At 37.8% G+C, this 22,359-nt stretch overlaps 1 protein-coding gene across 18 annotated transcripts in view; it reads right to left on the reverse strand.

Moving 5' to 3' along the window:
- Positions 1–95: 95 nt before the first annotated feature.
- Positions 96–22,359, reverse strand: part of CCDC73 (coiled-coil domain containing 73) — a 73,289-nt gene continuing 51,025 nt past the window's right edge. For 15 of the 18 annotated variants that reach the window (XM_081927219.1, XM_081927224.1, XM_081927221.1 and 12 more), the window contains 10 exons: positions 19,244–19,379; positions 18,042–18,121; positions 15,592–15,720; positions 15,057–15,116; positions 13,762–13,860; positions 10,431–10,541; positions 8,482–8,686; positions 5,144–6,598; positions 2,618–2,751; positions 96–455 (listed from right to left, as the gene is read on the reverse strand). In XM_081927219.1, the coding sequence (XP_081783345.1) occupies positions 207–455; positions 2,618–2,751; positions 5,144–6,598; positions 8,482–8,686; positions 10,431–10,541; positions 13,762–13,860; positions 15,057–15,116; positions 15,592–15,720; positions 18,042–18,121; positions 19,244–19,379 (2,658 nt within the window). In that variant the 3' untranslated portion in view covers positions 96–206. The remainder of the gene's footprint in view (positions 456–2,617; positions 2,752–5,143; positions 6,599–8,481; positions 8,687–10,430; positions 10,542–13,761; positions 13,861–15,056; positions 15,117–15,591; positions 15,721–18,041; positions 18,122–19,243; positions 19,380–22,359) is intronic. The other 3 variants (XM_081927223.1, XM_081927226.1, XM_081927228.1) reach the window with 3 other exon arrangements.

Below are 22,359 nucleotides of genomic sequence, written 5' to 3' on the forward strand. Positions count from 1 at the left end.
TGGCATAAAGAAGTAGGACAGTCATATGATATTTATAAATGTGGTGTTTTCTGACCTTTAATTGGTAACTTTCAAATGAAATAGCTATTCTAAAGTATTCTTTTTAAAAAAACTAAGGTGGACAAACCTGCAGAAATGAAAGCAGTTTTCTTAATACATGACATTTGCTCATATATGTCACCAAAGACTTTATCAAAACAATTACATTATGCTTCTGCTTTATCTGCTGTTAATGTTTTTTCTGTAGCTTCCTCATGCTTTCTCTTTCTTGGGTGGCCAAAACTTTTTAAATGCAGAAACCTTTCAATATTGTCAATTCGTGTTTTTATGAAGACATTTTGTGATTTCCAGTCTTTTTCTTCAGTGTTCTGTGAGCTCTGCTTTAAAATAGCTGCACTGACTTCTGAGAGTGGTTGAGAAGTCTTCTGTTGTCCTAATGGGCACTCTGTTGTGACCTAAAATCCACACATAAGACATTAAAGATTTCGTTTTCTCATGGCTGATCAACACTCCACTAGACACTCTTCTAGACATTATATGGCATATACATTGGATGTTTATGCACTGATTTCTGCTGTTTACGTATTGGAGATATAATGAATTGGCATCTGTGGGTATTTTTGTACTGCCCTTCAATCATATTCCCAGTGCATTTTTAAAGAATCATTTTTTTTTGAAATGTAAACACAAAATAAAATGCCATCATATTACAAAAGCAGGCAAAGAAGATTAAAATTGTATCTTAAAAGCTTGGAACTACAGAACGTTTTTTGGTGCCAAAACGACAAGTAAGTGCTGGAAAACTTCCCTCTCTATCAGATTGCAGATATGATTTACAAATGGGCATTGATTGCACTTTAAAAGGAAGCACAATTCCTATCCTTTCCCACATGTACATGAAGATTGTTTTGTAAAAGAAGTTTCTATAAACTTCCTGCCAATTTCTAATTTAAAATTCTTCAAATGTTACTTGGGGGGGGGCGGAGAACACCTTTCACACCCTGCCCCACCCCTGCTGGTGCCCAGGTGAAGACAAGAGCACAGAGGGTAATCGCGTGTTCTGCAGCGGCTGGGTGAATTCATGGAGGGAGCCCTCCATGCTCATCCAGTCCCCACTGCTGACAGGCGCTCACATGCGGGGGGGGGGGGTGCCTGGTTCACACTCCCCAAGATTTTGCATCTGGGGTCATGGCCTCCCATGTTCTGCCTCTGCCACCACTATCAGTCATGATTACTAACAATGTAAGACAAGTAAGGTAGCTAGGATGCTTTGGGGAATAGGAACAAGCGGGGTGGGGGGAGGAATCAGGTGTTCTTCTCCCACTCAGATTTTGTTCCAAGTAGAAGTATTTCAGAGCCACAAACTCAGTTTGAGGAGGGCTTGCAACTTGCCCCAGGGATGGGCTGAGTCTAAAGGAACTGGGAATAGTCTAGTAGTTAAGCCTATTGTTGAGGTACTGAATGTTCCAGGTGTCTTATGAAAAAAGGAAGAATGAGTCAAATTGATTGCTTGAGACCCTAACCAAAGATTGATCTCAGGAGGGCAGGAAAAGAGAGATCTTCTCAATAAGCCCCAGACAGCACTACACAAAGCCTGTTTTTAATAGGGCGGAGCACTCCTCATGCATACCGTATTTTTGCCAAATTGCCTTTTTTTGCCTTATAGATTTGCGCCACATATGATGGTACAGTGCTCTAGCATGACTTACTTTAACTTTCAGGATCAACCTATATGTACATTTGTTTTTGTTTTCTTTCAGTGTAGTCTGGGGTTTAAAATAGTAAATACGTTGTAGTTTCTAAAAGTGAAGATCCACTTTGTTAAATGTCAAGTACTAATTTGAACACGTTGTGTTTAGTATTGTTAGTACATAAGAGATTGAGCATGGGTAGGCAAACTAAGGCCCGGGGGGGGGCGGATCTGGCCCAGTCACCTTCTAAATCTGGCCCGCAGGTGGTCCGGGAATCAGCGTGTTTTTACATGAGTAGAATATGTTCTTTTATTTAAAATGCATCTCTGGGTTATTTGTGGGGCATAGGAATTAGTTGTTGTTTTGTTTTTTCCAAAATATAGTCCAGCCCCCCACAAGGTCTGAGGGACAGTGGACCGAAAAAGTTTGCTGACCCCTGAGATTGAGGAACTAAATAAAATGTTAGGTATACTTTCATGTCTAAGAACAGATTTAGATTGGGTGACAGGAAACTACAAACTACAAAAATAAAATATTGAATGCATGTGTTCCAAACAAAGTTTTTAAAGCAAATGTTACGAAGTACATTGTACTGCCTTCAATCTTGCAGATTCTCGGTATCTGAAACAATGGCTGAAAAGTAAACAAAAGTAATATAATGTGCTTGAATTTTTGCTTGGTAAGTTATTGTTAAGACATAGTCTTCAATTCAAGCAGACTGGTTAAGATCCAGTTGATTTATATGCTGTGACTTTTTCCTGCTGTTTTCCATCAACTTTAATTGTGAAAAATGTTGCCACATTTGCCCTCTTGATATTATTTTGGAGATCAAGAAGGTCTTAAAGCATCCAGATGCATACAGTTCTACACATATCTCTGGAGTTAGCTCACCAAGGTCTGCTCTGCAATATTTTTAATTGACTTACGTGTTCTGTGGGAAAAGAGGGATCATAAAAAGTCTTTGCTATTGCATTCCATTCTTCACTGGGATTTCTCTTGGGGCCTGGATTGATACTTCCGGTATTCAAAGTGTCAGCAATTCCATTACTGTGGGTAGAAACTGATTGACAAAGAGGAAATGGTAACAACTGCCTCTTATTCTCTAGGTACTAATTATATAGTGCTAAACCCCATTTTATCTCTGATCCATAAAAAACCCACCATTACATTAAAGTACAGAAAAAAGGTTTTGACACAACATTATACGTAATTTGTAATATTCTTTTTTTTTTTTTGAAAAGGAATATCAAACCATTTTAGAAATCAAAAGCTAGTTGTGCAAAAGCATGGTTTACTGCCTTTTTGCTTACCAAGCAAAAAGAACCCATTAACAAAAATAGAGTGGGTAGGACTCAGACTACACATGGGAAAACACCCACAGAACTGTTCTGCTCAACTCATGGATGGAGCTGTGGAAGCCTACAGGAGACCTATCTAGCCTTATTTAGATTTCTTCTCCTTACGCAAAATAACAAACACAGAGAAGAGATAAAGAAAGGAGAAGGCATGTCAAGGTGTCTGTATATGTGTGTGGCTTGTAAGGGCTATTGCCATGGGAGTCTCTGCCATGGGAGCATATTCACCCAGTGCTTTTCAAGCTGCACTGGCTCCCGGTGGAGTACAGGGTCAGATTTAAGGTGCTGCTTTTGACCTTTAAAGCCCTTCACGGCCTAGGACCCTCGTACCTACGGGACCGCCTCTCCTGGTATGCCCCACGGAGAGCCTCAAGGTCCATAAATAACAACACCCTAGTGGTCCCAGGCCCTAAGGAAGTTAGATTGGCTTCAACCAGAGCCAGGGCCTTTTCAACTCTGGCTCCGGCCTGGTGGAACGCTCTGTCTCATGAGACCAGGGCCCTGCAGGATCTGATTTCTTTCCGCAGGGCCTGTAAGACAGAGTTGTTCCGCCTGGCCTTTGGCTTGGAGCCAATTTGATTCCCTCCCTCTTTTTTTCTTTTCTTTCTTTTCCTTCTCCTCCTGCGATGAGGCTACATTTTAATATTTTAATATTCCATTATTTTAATGTTGTATTTTATTTTTGTTTTTAAGTTGTAATCATCTTGTTTTTATTATTGCTTGTAAGCCTGCTCTGAACCCGGCCTTGGCTAGGGAGGGCGGGGTATAAATGAAAAAAAATATTATTATTATTATTATTATTATTATTATTATTATTATTACTAGGTTATGCTTGTTTTTAGTTGTGTGTGATCTCAGATTTGGGGCAGGTAAAGAAACAGTACATCTCACAAGAAGAGTGACCCATGAACAGATATTGTGGATGTGTGTGTCTTCTCAATCTTCTCTCCAAGTGCTGACTGTTGATGGGCTGTTTCAGGCCCCCTGCGCTCGCTTATTAGCCTTCTTTAACTTTAAACTGGACATGGACCGGGCATCCCTTCAAACAGAGGCCTGGCATCTGTAAAATTGGGACATGCAGCTTCCCGTCTTTCAAAGCAGGCTGTTGAAGAGCCAAATATATTCTAAGTTATGTTTACTTTTGGTGGTTGTTTGATTTGGGTCTTTCATTGCAAATTTATAAAGAAGATAAGAGAACCAGATCAGCTTGCATTAACCATACAATGACCACCACTGCATCCATTTTAATTTACACATACAAATTGATATGCCATCCAAATGTCCAAAAAAGGTCGGTAGCCAATCAAAATTGATGTTTACACCTTCAAATCTAGCAGCGGTACATAGCTAGATGTATAAGGGTGTGGATGGTAAAATTGCACCAAGCCCTACACCTGTAAAGGGGCCCATACTCTCAGCCTTTTTACTCTTCTAAAGCAGCATTTCCCAAACTTGGGACTCCAGCTGCTGTTGGACTACAACTCCCATCATTCCAAGCTAGCAGGACCAGTGGTCAGGGATGACAAGAACTGTAGTCCAAAAACAGCTGGAGCCCTACCATTCAGCCCTAGGAGCCTTCATAAGGGAGCTGCTTCCAGAGGAAGAACTGTCGGGGGAGAGCGACTGTTTGCCATCAGCAAGTGGATAGTTTCATCTGTGCTGCCCCACTTCCAGCCAGAGTCCAGAAGAGAGTTGCTGCCATGGGCTTTATGTGTATGTGCATTTTAATGAGCTGAATAGAGTGAAAGATTCTGAGTAAAGGGGGTGCAGAGAGTATGTGTATGAACATAACAGTGCTCAGCTTATTTTTGAGCTATTTTGTCAAAGTTTATTTTGTTTTATAGATTATAAATGCTATATTAATCATATAATGCAACTTTTGCTTTAATTTTGATGTTTAGCTTATTTTTTAGTTTAGTTAACAGTGTTTTATAGATTGTAACCTTCACTGATTATTTGTTACTTATTCTACACAATTTATTCTTTATTTGTGATGTTGTTACTACTATTTTTTGTAAGCTGCTTTGGGATTCATTCAAATGTAAAGTGGCATAGAACTATAATAAGCCAAACAAAACAAAACACTTAATGTCTTACCTAATGTATCTTCTCTTACGGCAGCATTCATATTCATAGTCTGCTCTACTTCCCATGAACTTTGTTTTTTAACTTCTTGCGAAAGTAGCTTTTCTTTCAAAGATGGAACCTTTTTGGAAGTTGAATTGCAAACTGTTTGAATTTCACCTTCACATACCCTTGGTAAATTTGAGTCTGCTGAAGTTTTTTCTGCTTTTTTATCCATAGTTACGGAGTCAAAGGGTGGCCATCCACTTCTGTTTACTAAATCTTCTCTTGTCTTTATGGATAAGGAACATGATTCTTCTGTGCTTCCTTTCACAACCATTTCCCTTGTGTCTGGACTACTTGATGGCTCTTCCCTTTCTTTTATCTGTATGCCTCGTTTCTCACATACCACAAAGGATTGTTCACATGTAGTTTTGGATGTATGCAATTCCTTTTGTTCATCTGCTGCAAATTTATTAACTTTCAAATCTTCAATCTGAGATTCACATACATTTTCAGGGTGAAGAGACAAAGACTCGTTTGTACTTTCAGGTGTCTCTTCTGTGACTTCTGTCAGTATGGAATCATCTTTATCAGATTGTCTGCTTGGTATTTCATTTATAGATTTAGATGAGTTTTCAGCATTTAAATTAAAATTGATAATTAGAGGCAGATGATTCATGTTCCCATCAGTGGTAATCAGAGTATTTACACCTAAATTGTCATTTGAAGAAGCAGGTGAAGGTGCAATTTTCTCTCGTGTGCTGCAAGTACTACTTTGTTCACAGCATTTGTTGTTTTCGCATGCATTATCACTATGTATTTCTTCAGGATTAGTATTCATCTCTTTACATAAAAGAATATTGGAAATTGTGGAACTGGAGCTCTGACTTGGTGTTTCTTTACAAATGTCATCATTTCTATCAAAGCACACATTGTGCAGGTTTGTGTAATTATTCTCCACCTTTTGTGACAAGATGGAACTAATTTCAGTCTTTGAGAGGCTATTTGTAATTTCCTCACTAGTAGCAATATCCTGAACTTTGGGTTCTTCAGCAAGTGCCTTATTTGTGGAAGAAGCTCCCTCATGGGGTGCACTGTTAATATTTTCATTTATCTCAAAAATAAATTTATCCCTCACATTTCTCTCTAGATGTTCATTGAGTTTAGTACAATGATCAGTATCTGGAGTAGAACAATCCAAAGCTGCAGTGCTTTCTAAGAGCATCTTCGGCTCTTCCACCAATGAATAGCAACTGTTTGAGGAGTTTACTTCTATCCTTGTCTGTATTTTATCAAACTCCTTTCTGTCTTCTTTTCCTTCGGCTGCTGTTCCTCCACACCCAGCAACACCTGACCCACAAGTTAGTTCTGGAGTAATGAAATGAGCTGTGCAGATAACTTTGCTTGGAGAAGCCTCCTTTCGATTTTTATTGAAATGGCAAACGGCATTGTCTTCATTCATAATATTCTCAAGACAATCCAAATCTGCTGGGTGAAAAGATTTTAATGATGAAAATTGGAAGGATGAATGCTTTCAAATATAGTTCATATAAGGGATGTATTGACACTTTAATCATAGTTAGTTCCTCCATGAATTTGTCTAATCCTCTTTTAAAGCCATCCAAGTAGGTGACTATCAATCACTACATATTGTGGGAGCCAAGTCCTACCTATGAACTTTGTGAAGAAGTACTATCTTTTACCTGTCCCAAATCTTCCAACGTTCAGCTTTATTGGATGGCTCAGAGTTCTAGTATTAGAACTTCAATTTCTAAATTAAAAAAGACCCCATTAGAAGAGTTACTCCAACTCCTTTATCATCTTGGTTGTCCTTTTTGTATTTCTTCCAGCTCTACAATATCCTTTTTGTGCTGAAGTAACCCGTATTCCAAGTGTGGCTGCACCATAGGTTCGAATAAAGGCATTATGATATTGACACTTATATTTTCAATCCATTTTTCAAAGCAGCCTCACACTGGGTTGACATCTTTGTCAGTCCACTAGGACCACAAGGTCTCATTCCTGGTCAGTTGCTTCAAATTCAGACCCCATTAATATATATGTAAATATTAGGATTTTCCCCCCATAATGTGCATCATTTCACGCTTACATTGAATGACATTTGCTATTTTACTGCCCATTAACCCAGTCTGAGACATCCTTTTGCAGCTCCTTGCCATCCCTTTTTGACCACATTGAACTATTTGATACCATGAACAAATTTGGTTACTTCAGTGCTCACCCGTAACTTTCTCATTTATGAAAAACTTAAACAGCAAAAGCCCCAATACTGATCCCAGGAAGACTCCATTGGGAGAACTGTTCATTTACTCCTAATTCCTATTCCTTAACCAGTTACTGATCTGCAAAGGGACCTCACCTCTAATTCTATGACTGCTAAGCTTATTCAGGATTCTTTGGTGAGGGAGCTTATCAAAAGCTTTTTGAAAATATAAGTAAAGACTGCTTGTTTTCACTCTGAAAGAAATCTAAAAGATAGATCAGTTGGTTAGAGCGTGGTGCTGAAAACACCAAGGTTACAGGTTTGATCCCTGTAGTGAGTGATCCTTGCAAAAGCTATTCCTGTTCAGCTTCAGCAAGATTTGTTCTTCTATATTCTTGATAATTCTATCCTTAATAATCGTTCCACCAGTTGTCCTGGAACAGATGTTAAAATAACCAGCCTGTAATTGCCTGGATCCCCTCTTCATCTCTTTTTAGAAGCTGGTGTCACATTGATTACGTACTAGTCAATGGATATATGGAAGGTGATTTTAGTGGCAAGTTACATCTTTTATTAGAAGAAAAACAATTACATATTTCAGTTCTTTAAGAACTCTCAGATGGATGCCACTCAGAAGTGGTCAGTTTTAAATTTATCACTAAGGCCCAGAACTTTGTCTAGAACACAAGCAGCCCTGTTTGTTTTACTGAAAGATGCATTCCTAGCCCTGCTTTTCACTCATTCCATATCCTTGAAATCCATAATCTCATTGCCCTTACTTGGCATCTCATAGTTTTATCAGCCTGGCTTTGTTCTGTCCTGCTGAAGTAAGCAAAGCAGTGCAGACATCCTATTCCCCACCCACAATTATTTGTTGGATGGTGTGGGGGTGCTAATGCTCTCATGGCTATCAGGGTGAGGGTATTAGGCTGCAATTTTAATATGAGCATTTGGCAATGAATATGTATTTCAGTAATGTGAGATTCTGATAATACATTTTAGCCTATGTACTTTAGTTACCATAGCTAAAAAATAATTATTTTATTTTAGTTTTTCTTCAGCACACTTAGTATAGATCAACATCTTCTGGACTGTTTTTTGTTTTTTTATATAATTACACACACACACACACACACATACGTACCTTCAACACTAATTGATTCCTCTTCCCCTGTGTTTATATCAGTATTGCTTTGTTTTGCTTTTATTTCATCCAGATGCAAAGATCGAGTAGTTTTTAATCCAATGTCTCTTTGTTCAAGATTATTAGAAACGTCTTTTGATTTTTCTGTATATTTATTTCCTGTTTGGCTTGTATGCATTTGATTTTCATAACCTGTCTCGGCAACCTGTAATTAAAAAAAGAGCACATTTCTATTACTATTGAGCTGAAATGAGAAAATGGGTACAGTGGTACCTTGGGTTAAGAACTTAATTTGTTCTGGAGGTCCGCTCTTAACCTGAAACTGTTCTTACCCTGAGGTACCACTTTAGCTAATGGGGCCTCCCGATGCTGCTGCGCAATTTCTGTTCTCATCCTGAAGCAAAGTTCTTAACCCGAGGTACTATTTCTGGGTTAGCAGAGTCTGTAACCTGAAGCGTCTGTAACCCAAGGTACCACTGTATTTCACAGACATTGAAACCTCTATGAAATATGCTCCCCTCTTCAGCAACTGTTGGTACCCCTCCATAAAAGAACATAAGATAAGCCTGTTGAATCAATGGCCAATGGCCCATCCAGTCCACCATCCTGTTCTCACCGTGCTCAACCAGATGTCTGTGGGAAGCCTGCAAACAGGATATGAGCCCAGCAGCACTCTGCCCACCTATGATTCCCAGCGCCTAGTATTCAGAGGTAGAACATAGCCTCCATGAATTTTTCTAATCCTCTTTTAAAGCCATCCAAGTTGGGTGCCATCCCTGCATCCCTGTGGGATCAATTTCTTTTTCTATGCTCTCTGAAGAAGTATTTTCTTTTCTCTGTCATGATTCTTCCAGCATTCTGCTACATTGGCTGTCCACAATTTCTAGTGTTATGAGGGAGGAATAAAAACTTTACTCTATCCATTTTCTCCATGCCATGCGTAATCTTATAAACTTTTATCATGTCGCCTCTTGCTTACCTTTTCTCTAAACCAAATAGTCCCAGATCCTACAATCTTTCCTCATAGGAGTTTTCTCCCTACCCCTTGATCACTTAAGGTGCCCTTTTCTGGACCTTCTTTAACTGTGCAATACCCTTCTTGGGGGGAGGTGACGACAATTGTAAACAGTATTCCAAATGCAGTTCTTTCAACATTAAGCAATTAATATGGAAGGCGCAAGATGACCATTCAATGGGTGGAAATGGAACCAACCGTCAGGGTGGCTGTCCTTTGTAAAGGCCTCTGGATTACTGTCCCTTACAGTATATTTGTCTATACTGTATTTACACTCAGCTCTGAACTTCAGGGGCTCAAGAATCTGTAGTAAAGGTGAGACTGGGGGGAGCAAGTACTCCAGCACAATGCTTCCACACACAAAGGAACACTGCTAAGAAAAAATGAGCTAAAATTCTTAAAATAGAATCCCTGAGTTTAAGAAAGAGAAGGTCCTTCACTGATGGCCTTCCTTTTACATTTTGTACATTTTCCTGGGCTACATGGATATGTCTAGAATCAAGAGGCCAGGCCATATTGAAAAGGACAGCAAGGCTGAAATCTTCAGTAACAACCTCACCAATATTGGCATCCTCCACTCAAGGCAGTATGTTTTATTTATAGTAGAAATGTATAGAAATCAGTTTTGATACTTGGATTTGTTCCTCTGGATTAGAAATTTAAAAGTATACAAGAAGTAACTATGGATAAATCTTTCAATTCACTGAGGTCCTGTCATAGTTGAGGAAAACGTATCTCGTACTGAGATACCTAAAAGCTGTCAAACAATTATTCTAATGTCTCCAATGTATGAACTAGATGGATTTCTAAAATATGCCTGTTCTTGTTTTAGTTAATAATAGCTTCTTGAACTTTTGGAATTATTTTAAATGTTTTTCTTACTTCCTAGTAACCTTGTTAATTCAGTAGTATTTAAATGGGGGGGGGACCTTACTTCATTTTTCCAAGTTGCTTGTGTTTTCTCATATTCATTCTGAAGATTAAAGAACTTTTCTTCATTTTCTTTTGCCTTCTCCCTTTGCAGCTCATTATCTCTTTCAAGGGTCTGCAATAAAATTAATTATCCAAAAAATAATCAATACCACATTAATGAATTTTGATGTGTTTTATGTTGCTTGGACCTTTTCTTCTAACATGCTGAAAGTGCCATACAGATCAGTGATAATGTGCTATCACAACAATAATTTTCATAAATTAACAGAAAGGTGCTTATAGTTTAGCTAACAGGAAACAGGGGGAGGTTATGAAAAAGAAATGGCTATAAAAGGGTATAAAAATACTTGCCATTATTCAGTTTCACTGCATAAGTTTTAATGTGCTGAAAAAGTAATATAAAGTGCAGAGCTAAGAAATATGAAATGTAGCACATTCTAAACCTTTGTTTGCGAAGATAAACACTACAGCACATCCTAGAACATATTTTTATTACAATAATCAAACCTGAATTTTATTAACATATATAGAGTTAATATAGAGTTCAGATTAACTTAAGGACTGTGAAACACCATTGCAAAAATTCCAGTCTGTAGTTTTTCTTGTTTGATTTTCCTATTTCATTTTTAAGTTGGTTCAATGAAATTAAATCTGTGTTAAAAGAATACTGGTATGCTATTTCTACTGCTACTTCACATTTACGTAGCTCCAGCAGTGTGCAAGGCAGTACACTAAGAAGGATTTTAAACTGCCATACTTGTCTTAACATTTCTGGATTAACTCATTGTCAGCTTTGCTGTCACATTGATAAATTAAAGTAATCTTGCATAAATCAGTAGTAAAAATTCTCATACATCTCTCAGGTACTATACAATTTTGCCCTCTTCACATTTTTGAAAAATGAATAAAAGGGATACAACCCAGTGTATCCACTACCTAATATAAGATGATGTGATCAAATTTGCCAATGTAAACAGTGTTAGTGCATTTAGATAAATGGTGACTATGCACGGTTTCTGTGATACTTTAAAACCATTTCTGGGGTTGGGAAGAGTCCATAAAAGCTCTCTTTCAAAATTAATTATTTGCTGCGTTGCCTTTTTCTACAGACAGTACTTCTGAACCTATATGACACTGAACATTTCTGAAACACTGTTGGCTATGCACACTACGGTAATTATTTGGAGAATGAAAGAAAAAAGTGTAAGATTTACCTAGAATGTGGGGAATGTGTAGCCCTCCAGATGGTGCTGGACTCAACAGCTCCAGCCAGCATGGCCAGTGGAGTCCATCTAGATTGATAGACGCATTCGCTAATTTTTGGTCGGGATACTGCACAGACAGTTTTGAATTTTGCTGTTGTTGCTTTCTTTTTAAATGAATCAAAACATATAGAATGCTTGAGGGAGAAAAGAGACCTGATGTATCCTTTCCATGCAATTATTCCTCTATATGGTTCCATTTACTGCTTGAGAGGTTTTTTTAAAAAAATCTTTCACAGATTTTATAAAAAAGTGAAATGTAAAATCATTTTAAAAATTAATGGAATCAGAGGTCAAGGTTCGTTACACAGGATTCTAAAACTCTTCAGCCCTGTTTGAAGCAATTTCCGTTCCTGGGCCCGCATGCGTAAGCCCATTCCGCTCTTTTACGAATCCAAAAAGACCTACGTGTCAGCAACCATGCATCAATTTGACACACCTAGAATGGTCACTGCCTGTACTCCTGTCCCTGCAAACACAATACGGCTCTTCCACCGACATGGCTGCAAGGCGTCTTTGCACAGCTATATATTTTCAACAGGGCATAAATACACAGGCCCAGATCACATGGTCAATTACTAGATTTTATCTAAAACATAAACTATGCTATCCAAGCCTACATACATTGCATTTAACGTGTATGCTTCATTAAAGTATTATACTCGCATGTGGATGTCCTCTGGCCTCAGAAAGGGAACTATGCAATGAGTGGGAGGCATGATTCCCACCACCAACACACACATACCGTAGGTAGCAGAGTATTGTCTGATACTGGTTCCTGATGCCATCATTATGCAGTTTTGCTGAATGCACTGCTAGTTAAATTGCTGATAGAACTACTCTAAGCAGGTTATATTATAGGAAGATTCTTTTGTCTACCAGCATAAGAACAAATTACAAATCTGACAGAAAGGATGTGCAAAGTTTGCTGCTGCATTAGACTAAAGAGCCATCATTCTTTCTCTGCTATGGTCAGGCAAAGACTTCTGGAAGCATACTAGCAGAGCATAATGGATGGCCATCCCTGTTTGTCTCAAGCATCTGGTAAACAGACGTATGTTGCCTCCAAACATGGAGATTTCATTCCTTTCAACTCTCTAACAGTTGTTTGTAGACCTATCCTCCATTAATTTGCCTAATTGGGGTTTTTTAAAGCCAATATAGCAGCCATGGCCATCATCACACCTCTTAACTAGAGGTTGCATTCACTGTAATAACCTCCAGGAACAGAAGAGATTTATACATATGGATGGGATCCTTCCATGAGTGCAACTTTCCTTCCATGAATGGAAGCTCTTTCCATTCATGCAGCATTTACACTAGATGCAATCCTACTATGTCTTTGGTTGAAAAAGGCCCTCATTCTGTTGCACTTAACTAGCTGCCTTTTAACTCACTTATTTGACCCTGCATTCTAGTACTGTGAGAACTGCCTTTATCTTCTGCTTTCTCCCATTCATAAGTTTATAAACTGCTGACGTGGTAACCTTGTCTACATAGGTGCTGTCTAAATAGCAACATACTCATTTTCAGACCCCTGGCATACATGCTGACTCAACAAAAAGCCTGGTTATAGTATGTTGCACATTAGGAGATCTAGTATATGAAATATGTGAGGCCCCCATTTTGTCAGAAATAGCCAGGCAGATTCCATTGCATTCAGCAGAGTATAAGCACACCTGGTCAATAGCAGTGGGGAAAGGACCCCCTTCATGATCACAACACTGTGCTTTGGAGAAATATGCATGGAAGAATAGTGCATATCCTAAATTACTAAAATTGAAATTTACTATAATTATCATGTTGCCTCATCCAGCTCTATGGAAAGCCATCAGGGTTCAGGCTGATAGGGTGACAGTCTTAAGTTCTAAAGAGCATATGACAATCTTTTTAACAAGTTTAAAATACTTTCTAAAGTATTTTAAATCTTGTAATTTGTTTTTAATGTTTTATTATAAAATGTAACCTGTCCTGGGATCTTAGGGTGAAGGGGGTGGGTAAAAACAACAACAATTTTTATAAAATTATTTAGCAGGTTGCCATCAAGTTTCTAATCAAGAAATATCTGACCTGACATGCTTCTTCTAGTTCATTCAATGACATTCTGGCATTAGCTTCAGTTTGTCTGCAGAGCAGTTGCTGCATATGTTGTAGAGATGCAATCATTTCCTTTTTAATAAAAGAAATGCATTCTCTTTTAAATGACAGGATTATTCTGTAAAGCTGAGCACAACAGGATATGCATATATATTTGTAACTTCTTTATTTAAATGTTGCTATTGTTATACTTGTGTAGGAAGATGGTTCAATCATAACCAGAGGCCTCCTTATCCTGAATGTCAAAGGTAAAAGACTGGGAGAATATAATGGCATATTGGCTTGAAGGTCAGAGGGGTATAAAGTAGTGGTTAATCTCATACAACTTGAAGTCTCAAACTGCTGCAGCTGAAATTCAGCGTTTTATTGCTCCCATGACTATGAAGATGCTAGACCATTCTGAGCTTCCAAGCAACATGCACAAAATTGGGGGGAGAGGAAAAAATTATATAAAGATAACTAATTACAGGTTCATAATTTAACAGTCACGTCAGTAAAGTTCTATTGGTAAACCTAAACAGCATTACCAATTCAGGATGTATTATTTCACATCAAATTAATATGTTTCTTGGGTCTTCAGGTTTCAATACTAGAGATGCTCTAAGTCATGCAAATTTGTATCATGCATTGTGAAAACAAGTATTAGATCACCAAACTCATTGTATATGATTTAAAGTAGTTATATAATTGAAATTCTCAATTCAAAATACACTGAAATCAAACATCTATAATACCAGTAGTAAAACTCACACAAATGTTTTACAGATTGAATACCTCGTCCAAATAAATAAATAAATAAATAAATATTAATTTAGCTTGTCTTTGCGTAGGCTTACTATTATAAAGTATTTGTGGAGTGTTTGTTTACCATTTCTACAGCAATAAAATATTTTCTTAGTTTTCTTAAAATGCATTAGCAGATTAGGTAAAGCACAACATCCACAATTTAAGGCTACAATCTCATGCATATGTCTTTGGGAGCTGGGAGTTGAAATTTTGGTAGTAAAGTGCTTTATAGTAAACTTTATATGGATTCATCCTTTGACAACATGGCTTAATGACTGCCATCAGTTAACATCTTGCAGCTTCATACTGGCTGGGCTATGGTACAAAAGGAACTGTTCAACCACATAATAAAAATAAAAAAGGCCTAAAAGTATACATATCTCAGAAAACTACAAAGTTTACTATACAAAGCTGTAATTTTAATTGCACATGTTCTTAATAAATGTCACTGATATATAATATATTCTTAATATATAAATTACCTGCTTTTCTTCCTTAAGTTGTGCATTTTCTTCAGTGAGTCTTATATTAAATTCTCTCTCCTATAAATGAAATAAACCATGTCATTGGCCCCTTATGGTTTGTGCTGCAAGCACAGCACCCCATGAGAGAGAGTGCAGAAAAGAGGGGTCAGATAACAGGAAACTCCTGTATACAGAGCAGTGAGTGTAGGAGGTAATGGGAGGATGCAAAGTGCAATTGGATTGTACCCTAACAATATTATATAGCCATGTTTACCATTCAACAGTATTATAACAGATTTTACACAGAAAAATATAAAAGGATTTTAACATCCAGCATGACCATTATACTATATACTATACACTATACTATATATAGTATAGGAACTATTAAACTACTTGACAGAGCACTGCGTATTTACTATAGTTGCCTAGTACTATAGAATTTAAAACAGTGCAACCACACTGAAAACACCTATTAAAATATCAGTATAGATCTATTTTTTATAAATTAATAACATTAAATCTTAACTGGCAAAAAATAATTATCAAATACCATTGAATATTTTTGCTGTAGCTCTTTCAACTCCCATTCCTTTGCTGTAAGATTGAGATTTTCATCTCCCACTCTGTGCTGACAAGTGACATTGGACCTTATCAAGTCTGCTGTAACTTTCTTTAGCTCCTTAATAAGGAAACAACCATAAATAGTTCACCCAAGATTATTTCTGCAATGCCAAGCAAGACAAAACATCTTTCCGCCTCCAACTAATGCCCTTCTAAGCAAAATACAGAGACAAGAATATTAATGGCATTAAATATAAATAAAATTGACAGTGACAGCTTATCTTTGAAATGATGTTTCACAGTTACAGGTCCCTTGTGTGGTTACCCATACGGTTTTTACATTTTAGATTTACACTACTTTCACAAAAATAGGTGTTTTTAATGCTTCACTGTTGCCCTTTTTATAACTAGAAATAAATGAACATTGCATTAGTTTGTGGCTGATACTGTGTGTTGCAATGATACCAGAAGGTCCACAAGAGCCGCTACTCTAAACAACTGACAGAAGGAGAAACAAAGATCACTAATTATTCTAAGTACTCTCACTGCTTCATCCCAGAAGAGTTAAGAATACATTAGTTTAATATATTTGACCTGTGTTTACCTTTAAAATGTTAATATTTTGCAACTATATTTATTTCACAATTCTGTCTGCTGCCCTTCCTAGCTTGTTTAAAGCAACTAGTACAGCAAATAAACAGTACAGGCTTTGATCTTATTAAATTACAATGTATAGTCTCTGGAGTCATAAATATTGCATCTTTCCCCCACCCCTCCCTCTTTTGTATGGGGTAGCCTGTTCAGTATCTCTCTCTCCTTGAGTGCTCTGACGTTTACTCAGACAAATAGCAAAGGTTATGAATGCTGTTTGTAGATAATATCAAGAATTCTTCATGATGCCACAGCACTGAACCAAGCATTCAGAATGGCAATAGTTTTATCTAGCAGCAACTAAGTTTGGTCTGTTTAACTTTTCTTCATAAAAGTGGAATTTCCCCTTATCACAATCCAATAGTTTAACTGTTCTGGACAAAATCATATAACAGTGGAAAGTAGAAATGGTTATTATCTGAGCTGCTGAATTTTGTGAATGCCAAGCTACCCAAATACCCAAGCTACCAATTTAATAAAATTAATAAAATGCAGGAAATTTTTGAAAGGATTTTAAAAGGCACCGTATGCCAATGAGAAGATGTACACCCTATTAAAATGCAAAAAAAAAGAATGCTAAACTATTGTCATCAACACTGATCTCATTCTCACTCCTCCCCTCCCCAAAAACCTGTCAGTATGGAAAATAAACACTCAAATTATTGTGGAAATTCTGTTTCCTTTTTGTATTGGCATCTATTTGCCTGTTGATGATGGGGAAGGGTTCTAAAGAGCTTAGAGAGGTTGCTCAGAGTTCCAACAGTGCCCATCCGCCAGCAGAACAGAAGAAGTTGGCAGCACCCTGGGACCCTCTGGAGCAGATTCGGGAAGCACAGGTGGATGCAGGGGAGAGGAAAGAAAGGAGACGTCTGTTTGCATAAAGTTGGGTGTCGCTCAAGCTGTTGTCTGGGCTATTTTGTTGCATAACTCTAGTAGAGGAATGTAATCTACCTAGCAGTTTGAAGTGGGATAAGGAGTGACATTGCCGAAATACTGCCGCATCCACAGGAGAGATGGGAAGAGGGCAGTTTCTTTACAAAATTTTCACCACACCAGCTCCAGGTATCAACTTGCGTATGGGTTCTTTGGTTTCTGAAGACTTATGACTACAGCCTGAACTGCCCACAATCTGAACAAGTATGTAAGTATATATAAAAACTGGATGCTAATGGGATCCATGGAAAAGCCCATGCAATCATTCACTGTCATATCAATTCACTCTTAATACATTACACTGTCTGTTTACAAATACTAGTTGGTGTAGCCCACCTACTCTCAAGGGTATGTTGCCAAGGGCCTATAAAACTATTGCAGAGCCTTCCCGTTACTTTCAAGGCACAATTCTGCTTGCTGGCTTTGACTTCCAAATCTCTTGCTGGTCCAGGCCTAACAGACCTGTGAGACTAATCTCTCACATAAAATCCACTGCGACTTTTAAGACGAGCTGAGCATCCGTTCTTGATTATAATCACAAAGTTCAAACAGCAAGGATACAGAGGGAGATATTTTTGGATGACCACTCCTCTGTTTTAGAACACACCTCCCCTAGGGTCTGTTAAAACCTAAGTCTGCATGCCTCCTGAAAGTGTTGTAAAACTTTCATGTTTAGGCTGCTCTTAAGCAGGATTAAGCAGATATATGGTAATTTTATATTTCTATATTTCATACACATTTAATTAGATAAGTTGCAGCCTTTTCATATTTCCTTCATTTTTAGCTTTTTGCCAACCACTTTGAGAAGAGGTGGGATAGATATATAATTAAATAAATAAAATACAATACACCTACCTCTTTTAGGTTATCCATCTCAGACTTTTGTCTTGCATTCACTGCTCTCAATTTCTTATTGAGTTGAATTGCTTCCACAACTTATGAATGGGTTTGGATAAGATAAAAAAAGTAAAGAACTAATATTAAAATACTTTTATGTCTGAATTTTCTACAGAATAAATGTAACCTACAGAATCTGTATATGTTTGTTTTCTTGTGGAGAAATTATGTCCAGAGGCAGATGTTGACAAACCCTCTGGAAAATAGGAGTAATCAGCTGTATGTGTGATTACTCAGTTTCATATATTATATTTCACTTTTGTCTTATAGAGTTCATATATTTCACTTCTTAAATTGGAGATGGGTGGAGTTCTTTTTAGAAATCAGGTTTTGACACCCACCTGCCATATATTTGTAAAATATTTATGCAGCATAAAATTGGTGCATACTGAAATAACACCTAAATCTAGCAATTTTTTACATGTGATTAAGTAAAAAGAGATTAATATTAGTAGTCTGGAAAGTGGAAGACATTTCTTGTTCAATACATGACCTTCCTTAGGATTTTTCAAGAGACAGTAGTTTCATGTTCAGAATATACATGGTGATTACCATTGTTGCTGCACTATCATATGAATTTCCTCTGCTGTAAAAGTGCAATGCAGTTAGTACGGGAAATACATTATTTTCTTGTTGAACAGAACCAGCTAATATATATTGAATATTTTAATGTATAATAATAATAATATATTTATCATTTTGTAAGCATTTACTTTGCACATATACTGAGGTTATATTAAAATATTGAAAATATATTAAAGGGTGAAGGCATCTTCTTCTGTTTGTCCCCGTGTCAGTTTCAGTTTATTAGTTAATTTTTCTAGTAGGGCTGTTTCCCATACTATTTGGTACCATTGGTCCATGCTTACTCCTGACAGGTCTCTCCAGTGTCTGGTTATGATGTTTCTGGCTGCTGAGAGCAGGTGGGTTATGAGTTCTGCCTCCCTCGATCTTGTATTTGTATCCGGTTGCTGGCTGTGGGTGTGCCACTACATTTCTGTCTATTTAGTCACTTCCTTCTCATCCCCCAATATTTGTGGAAGACCACCAATAAGGGGTAAGCTGTCATTCTCCCCTGCTCCCATGGGTTTTGCTGTATTTCTCAGCCTTCACACGTAAGGGCTGGATCATGTCCTAGATTCATCACATAATTTATTTACCATTCTGCTCTAATCTCGCATGAGCGTCTTTTATTTTTCTCAGCTGACTTGTGATAACTGTATGGCATTTTTCAACTTCATTCAGACTCTTCTGATGGTCCTCCTTTGCTAACACGTGTAATTGCAACTTTTGCTCCTGCGTTAAAGAAAGAAAAGAAAATAGTTAAAGACAAACTTTTCACATTGAATGATGTATTAACTTTATAAATTAGATGATGCAGGAATGATAAACACACTTATTGACAGGTAAGCCCCAATGAACACAGTGGAGCTTACTTCCAAATAAGCATACATAGAAATTGTGCTGACATTCCACGTGGAAGGGCAATAATCTTCCAGCACAGTTATTAAAGAACCCTGTAAGGTAGGACAGAAGCCACTGTAGAACTGTGCCTCCCCTATTTCCACTCCACTCCCACTGTCATGAATATCATTGCTAATGGTATGGAAAAGGCAACAAATGATACAGAGAATCACCAGAGGCTTTCCTGGTCAGAACCAGCACTTTCAGTCTTGAAGCCCAGGCAAAATGTGTCAACATGTGCTTTAATCTGTTTTTAGCTTTCTGTAGATATTAATTTATTATGATTATGTATTTTGTTATTATTTTTATTTCCACAACTCCAAACAATTGCATGCAGGCACTTCTCTTGCTCCCCTATAACAAAGATCAAACTATGTGTGATACAGGGAGATCCACACACCACCCACCTCCTGGCTGTTTATAAAAACAGAAATGCAGGCACAGAGTGCAGTGGCATAGGGGAAAGATGTGATAAAGCTTTTCACTATGGACCAAAAATGTTCTCCACTCTTGCCATAAAAAAACTCTAGTGGGGCAGGATGTGGTCACAATATGTGAGTTTGCTACCCCTTCTAAAGGCATTCTTTGCAAGTTTAACCAAGTTCTTTAACACCAAGATCGGCAATGACAGGTAAGTTTATCCCAAAAGTAGCTTGCTCACCACTCTCATTCTTCCCCTGCTGCAGTGTGCAGCTTCCTGAGAGGATTGGGTAACACTCCAACAGAGCAATGACAAAACCTAGCAGGAATGTTCTACTGAAGCATGCTTTGTGCTCTGCTAGAGTAAGATGGCAGATGTAATATGGAAAGGATAAAGGAAGAAAAGTGGGGACAGAGAAAAGGGATGGCACAAAGAGGAAAGTGGGATGCTCCACCTACTTTTGGCTTCAGTCCTACCAACTGCTGGCTCCAACCCTTCCCACTGCAAACCACAGCTTCAACCACAACTAGTAAGCGACCCAAAAAAATTACCCCTAGGGAATGCAGTCCTTGGCAGAAAAGGGCCCCCACCCCTGGTGTAAACAGACAAGACTGATGGACCCGTGAAGTTAGGTAACCAAACTGTCAAAGCACAATTCTAGCTATAACAGCTGGATTAGGACCCCCTTTTACCACAAGTTTTCCAAATTATTTTCAACAAGTTGCCAGAACTCTGCAATCATCATCTGTGACTCTTGTCTGTTTCTCTCCCTGCTACATATACCACCCTTTTTCAAAAGATCTCAAGGCAGTGTACATTAGAAACACATTACATTTAGGTGCCATAAGTTGTACTTACCAGAGCATTTTAGCATATCATGTAACCCAATATAAACTATGGTTTTATCCAATCTGTTGAATTGTGTAAGTTTTTTTAAAAAACTGCTGTTTCTGCTGTTTTGGTTTTGTACGCTTTATTCTTATTACATTTATATTTTGCCCTTCCTTCCAAAGCAGCACACGGCAGCATATATATGGTGTTATTATATTGTTTTATTGAAGGGTGACATATTTTTTTCTCCAAAATTAGTGACAGATTATATTCCATTTCAATGACATACTCCTTTGCGGGGGCATAGAACTATAGAAGTTTAAGAGACTAACAGTGAATATATGTGTGGATTCAGTTGTCAAGACCAATATTATATGCTAATTTATCATAACATAAGCCACTGAGCAGATTCTAGTTCATAAATTTTAGTTCCTGAGAAGGTCAAGTATGACTTCTAAGTTTGGGTCTTTCTAATGTCACTGGGTTAATTATTCAAACACTCTTCTGGTCAAAATGACCTCAGAACTATTTCCTTGCATTTATTGTTCTATTATTGCATTGGCTCTCAACTATCCCTGCTTATCTCTTGTTCTTCTGCTTGGAAGTTCCTGTACTCTAAAATAAGCGGGTATGCCTTGCCCAGTGATTTCATGTCACAGTAAGTATAACTACAAATGCTGCACCCAGTTATGCTATGTCCTGCTATGTGTGCTCCTAGTTTACTATTTTCAAAGGGTCTACATTTAATCGGCTGCAAAATAACTTATGTTCATTTAATTTGGATGTTAAAATTTATGCCAACCATCTTGGTACTTCCAAAATATAAAGGCTTCAGTTCTGAAACTACTTTTTCCTCTTTTAACTTTATTGTGAAACCTCAGTTCTCACAACAAGACAAGCTAAAACATTGCAGCAGGTTTAATACACATTTCAGCTTGCTGCGTGACCAAGTAGTTGTCTGATTGTTTTCCAAATTATTTTCAACTGATGATGAGGCTAATAACATTCCCCTACTTCACTGTCAGTTAAAAGGCAATCTGCCTAGGTAGCAGAGAAACCAAGCAATCACTTGGCTATGTGAGAAGCTGTAATATGTATTGAACTTACCATGTGGCAAAGGCCAAATTCTGATTATGAAATGAAACTCAGCCCTAACGCTGACATGAATATGAATTTTTTAACGGTAGCGTCTTTATTACCATTGAGGAGATTTGTTTGGAGAGTAGGTGTGCTTGCAGGTAGATGTGTCAGTCATTTGTAATGGCAGGTTGGGGCACTTGTTCATGAACTGAGCACTTCTGCTCAAGAGAGAAGCCTATCCCATTGGAAAGGAGAGGCTGGGGTGTGTAGTGGTAAGTAAACCCTCTCTTGCATAGTCACCTAGCCTGTTGTTTCAGACAGTGGAATAACTTGAGTATCGACAAAAAGCAGACACCCTAGACCGCCATGTTAAGTAGAAAGCTAACAAGCCTCTCCTGGTGCAGTTCTACGCATGAGTAAATGCCATAACTTGTCACATAGTTTATCTCTTTCCTCTTAGTTGTGCATATGCATGCGTAC

This window comes from Podarcis melisellensis (genome assembly GCF_964234715.1).
Source record: "Podarcis melisellensis genome assembly, chromosome: 1".
Taxonomy (NCBI): Eukaryota; Metazoa; Chordata; class Lepidosauria; order Squamata; family Lacertidae; genus Podarcis; species Podarcis melisellensis.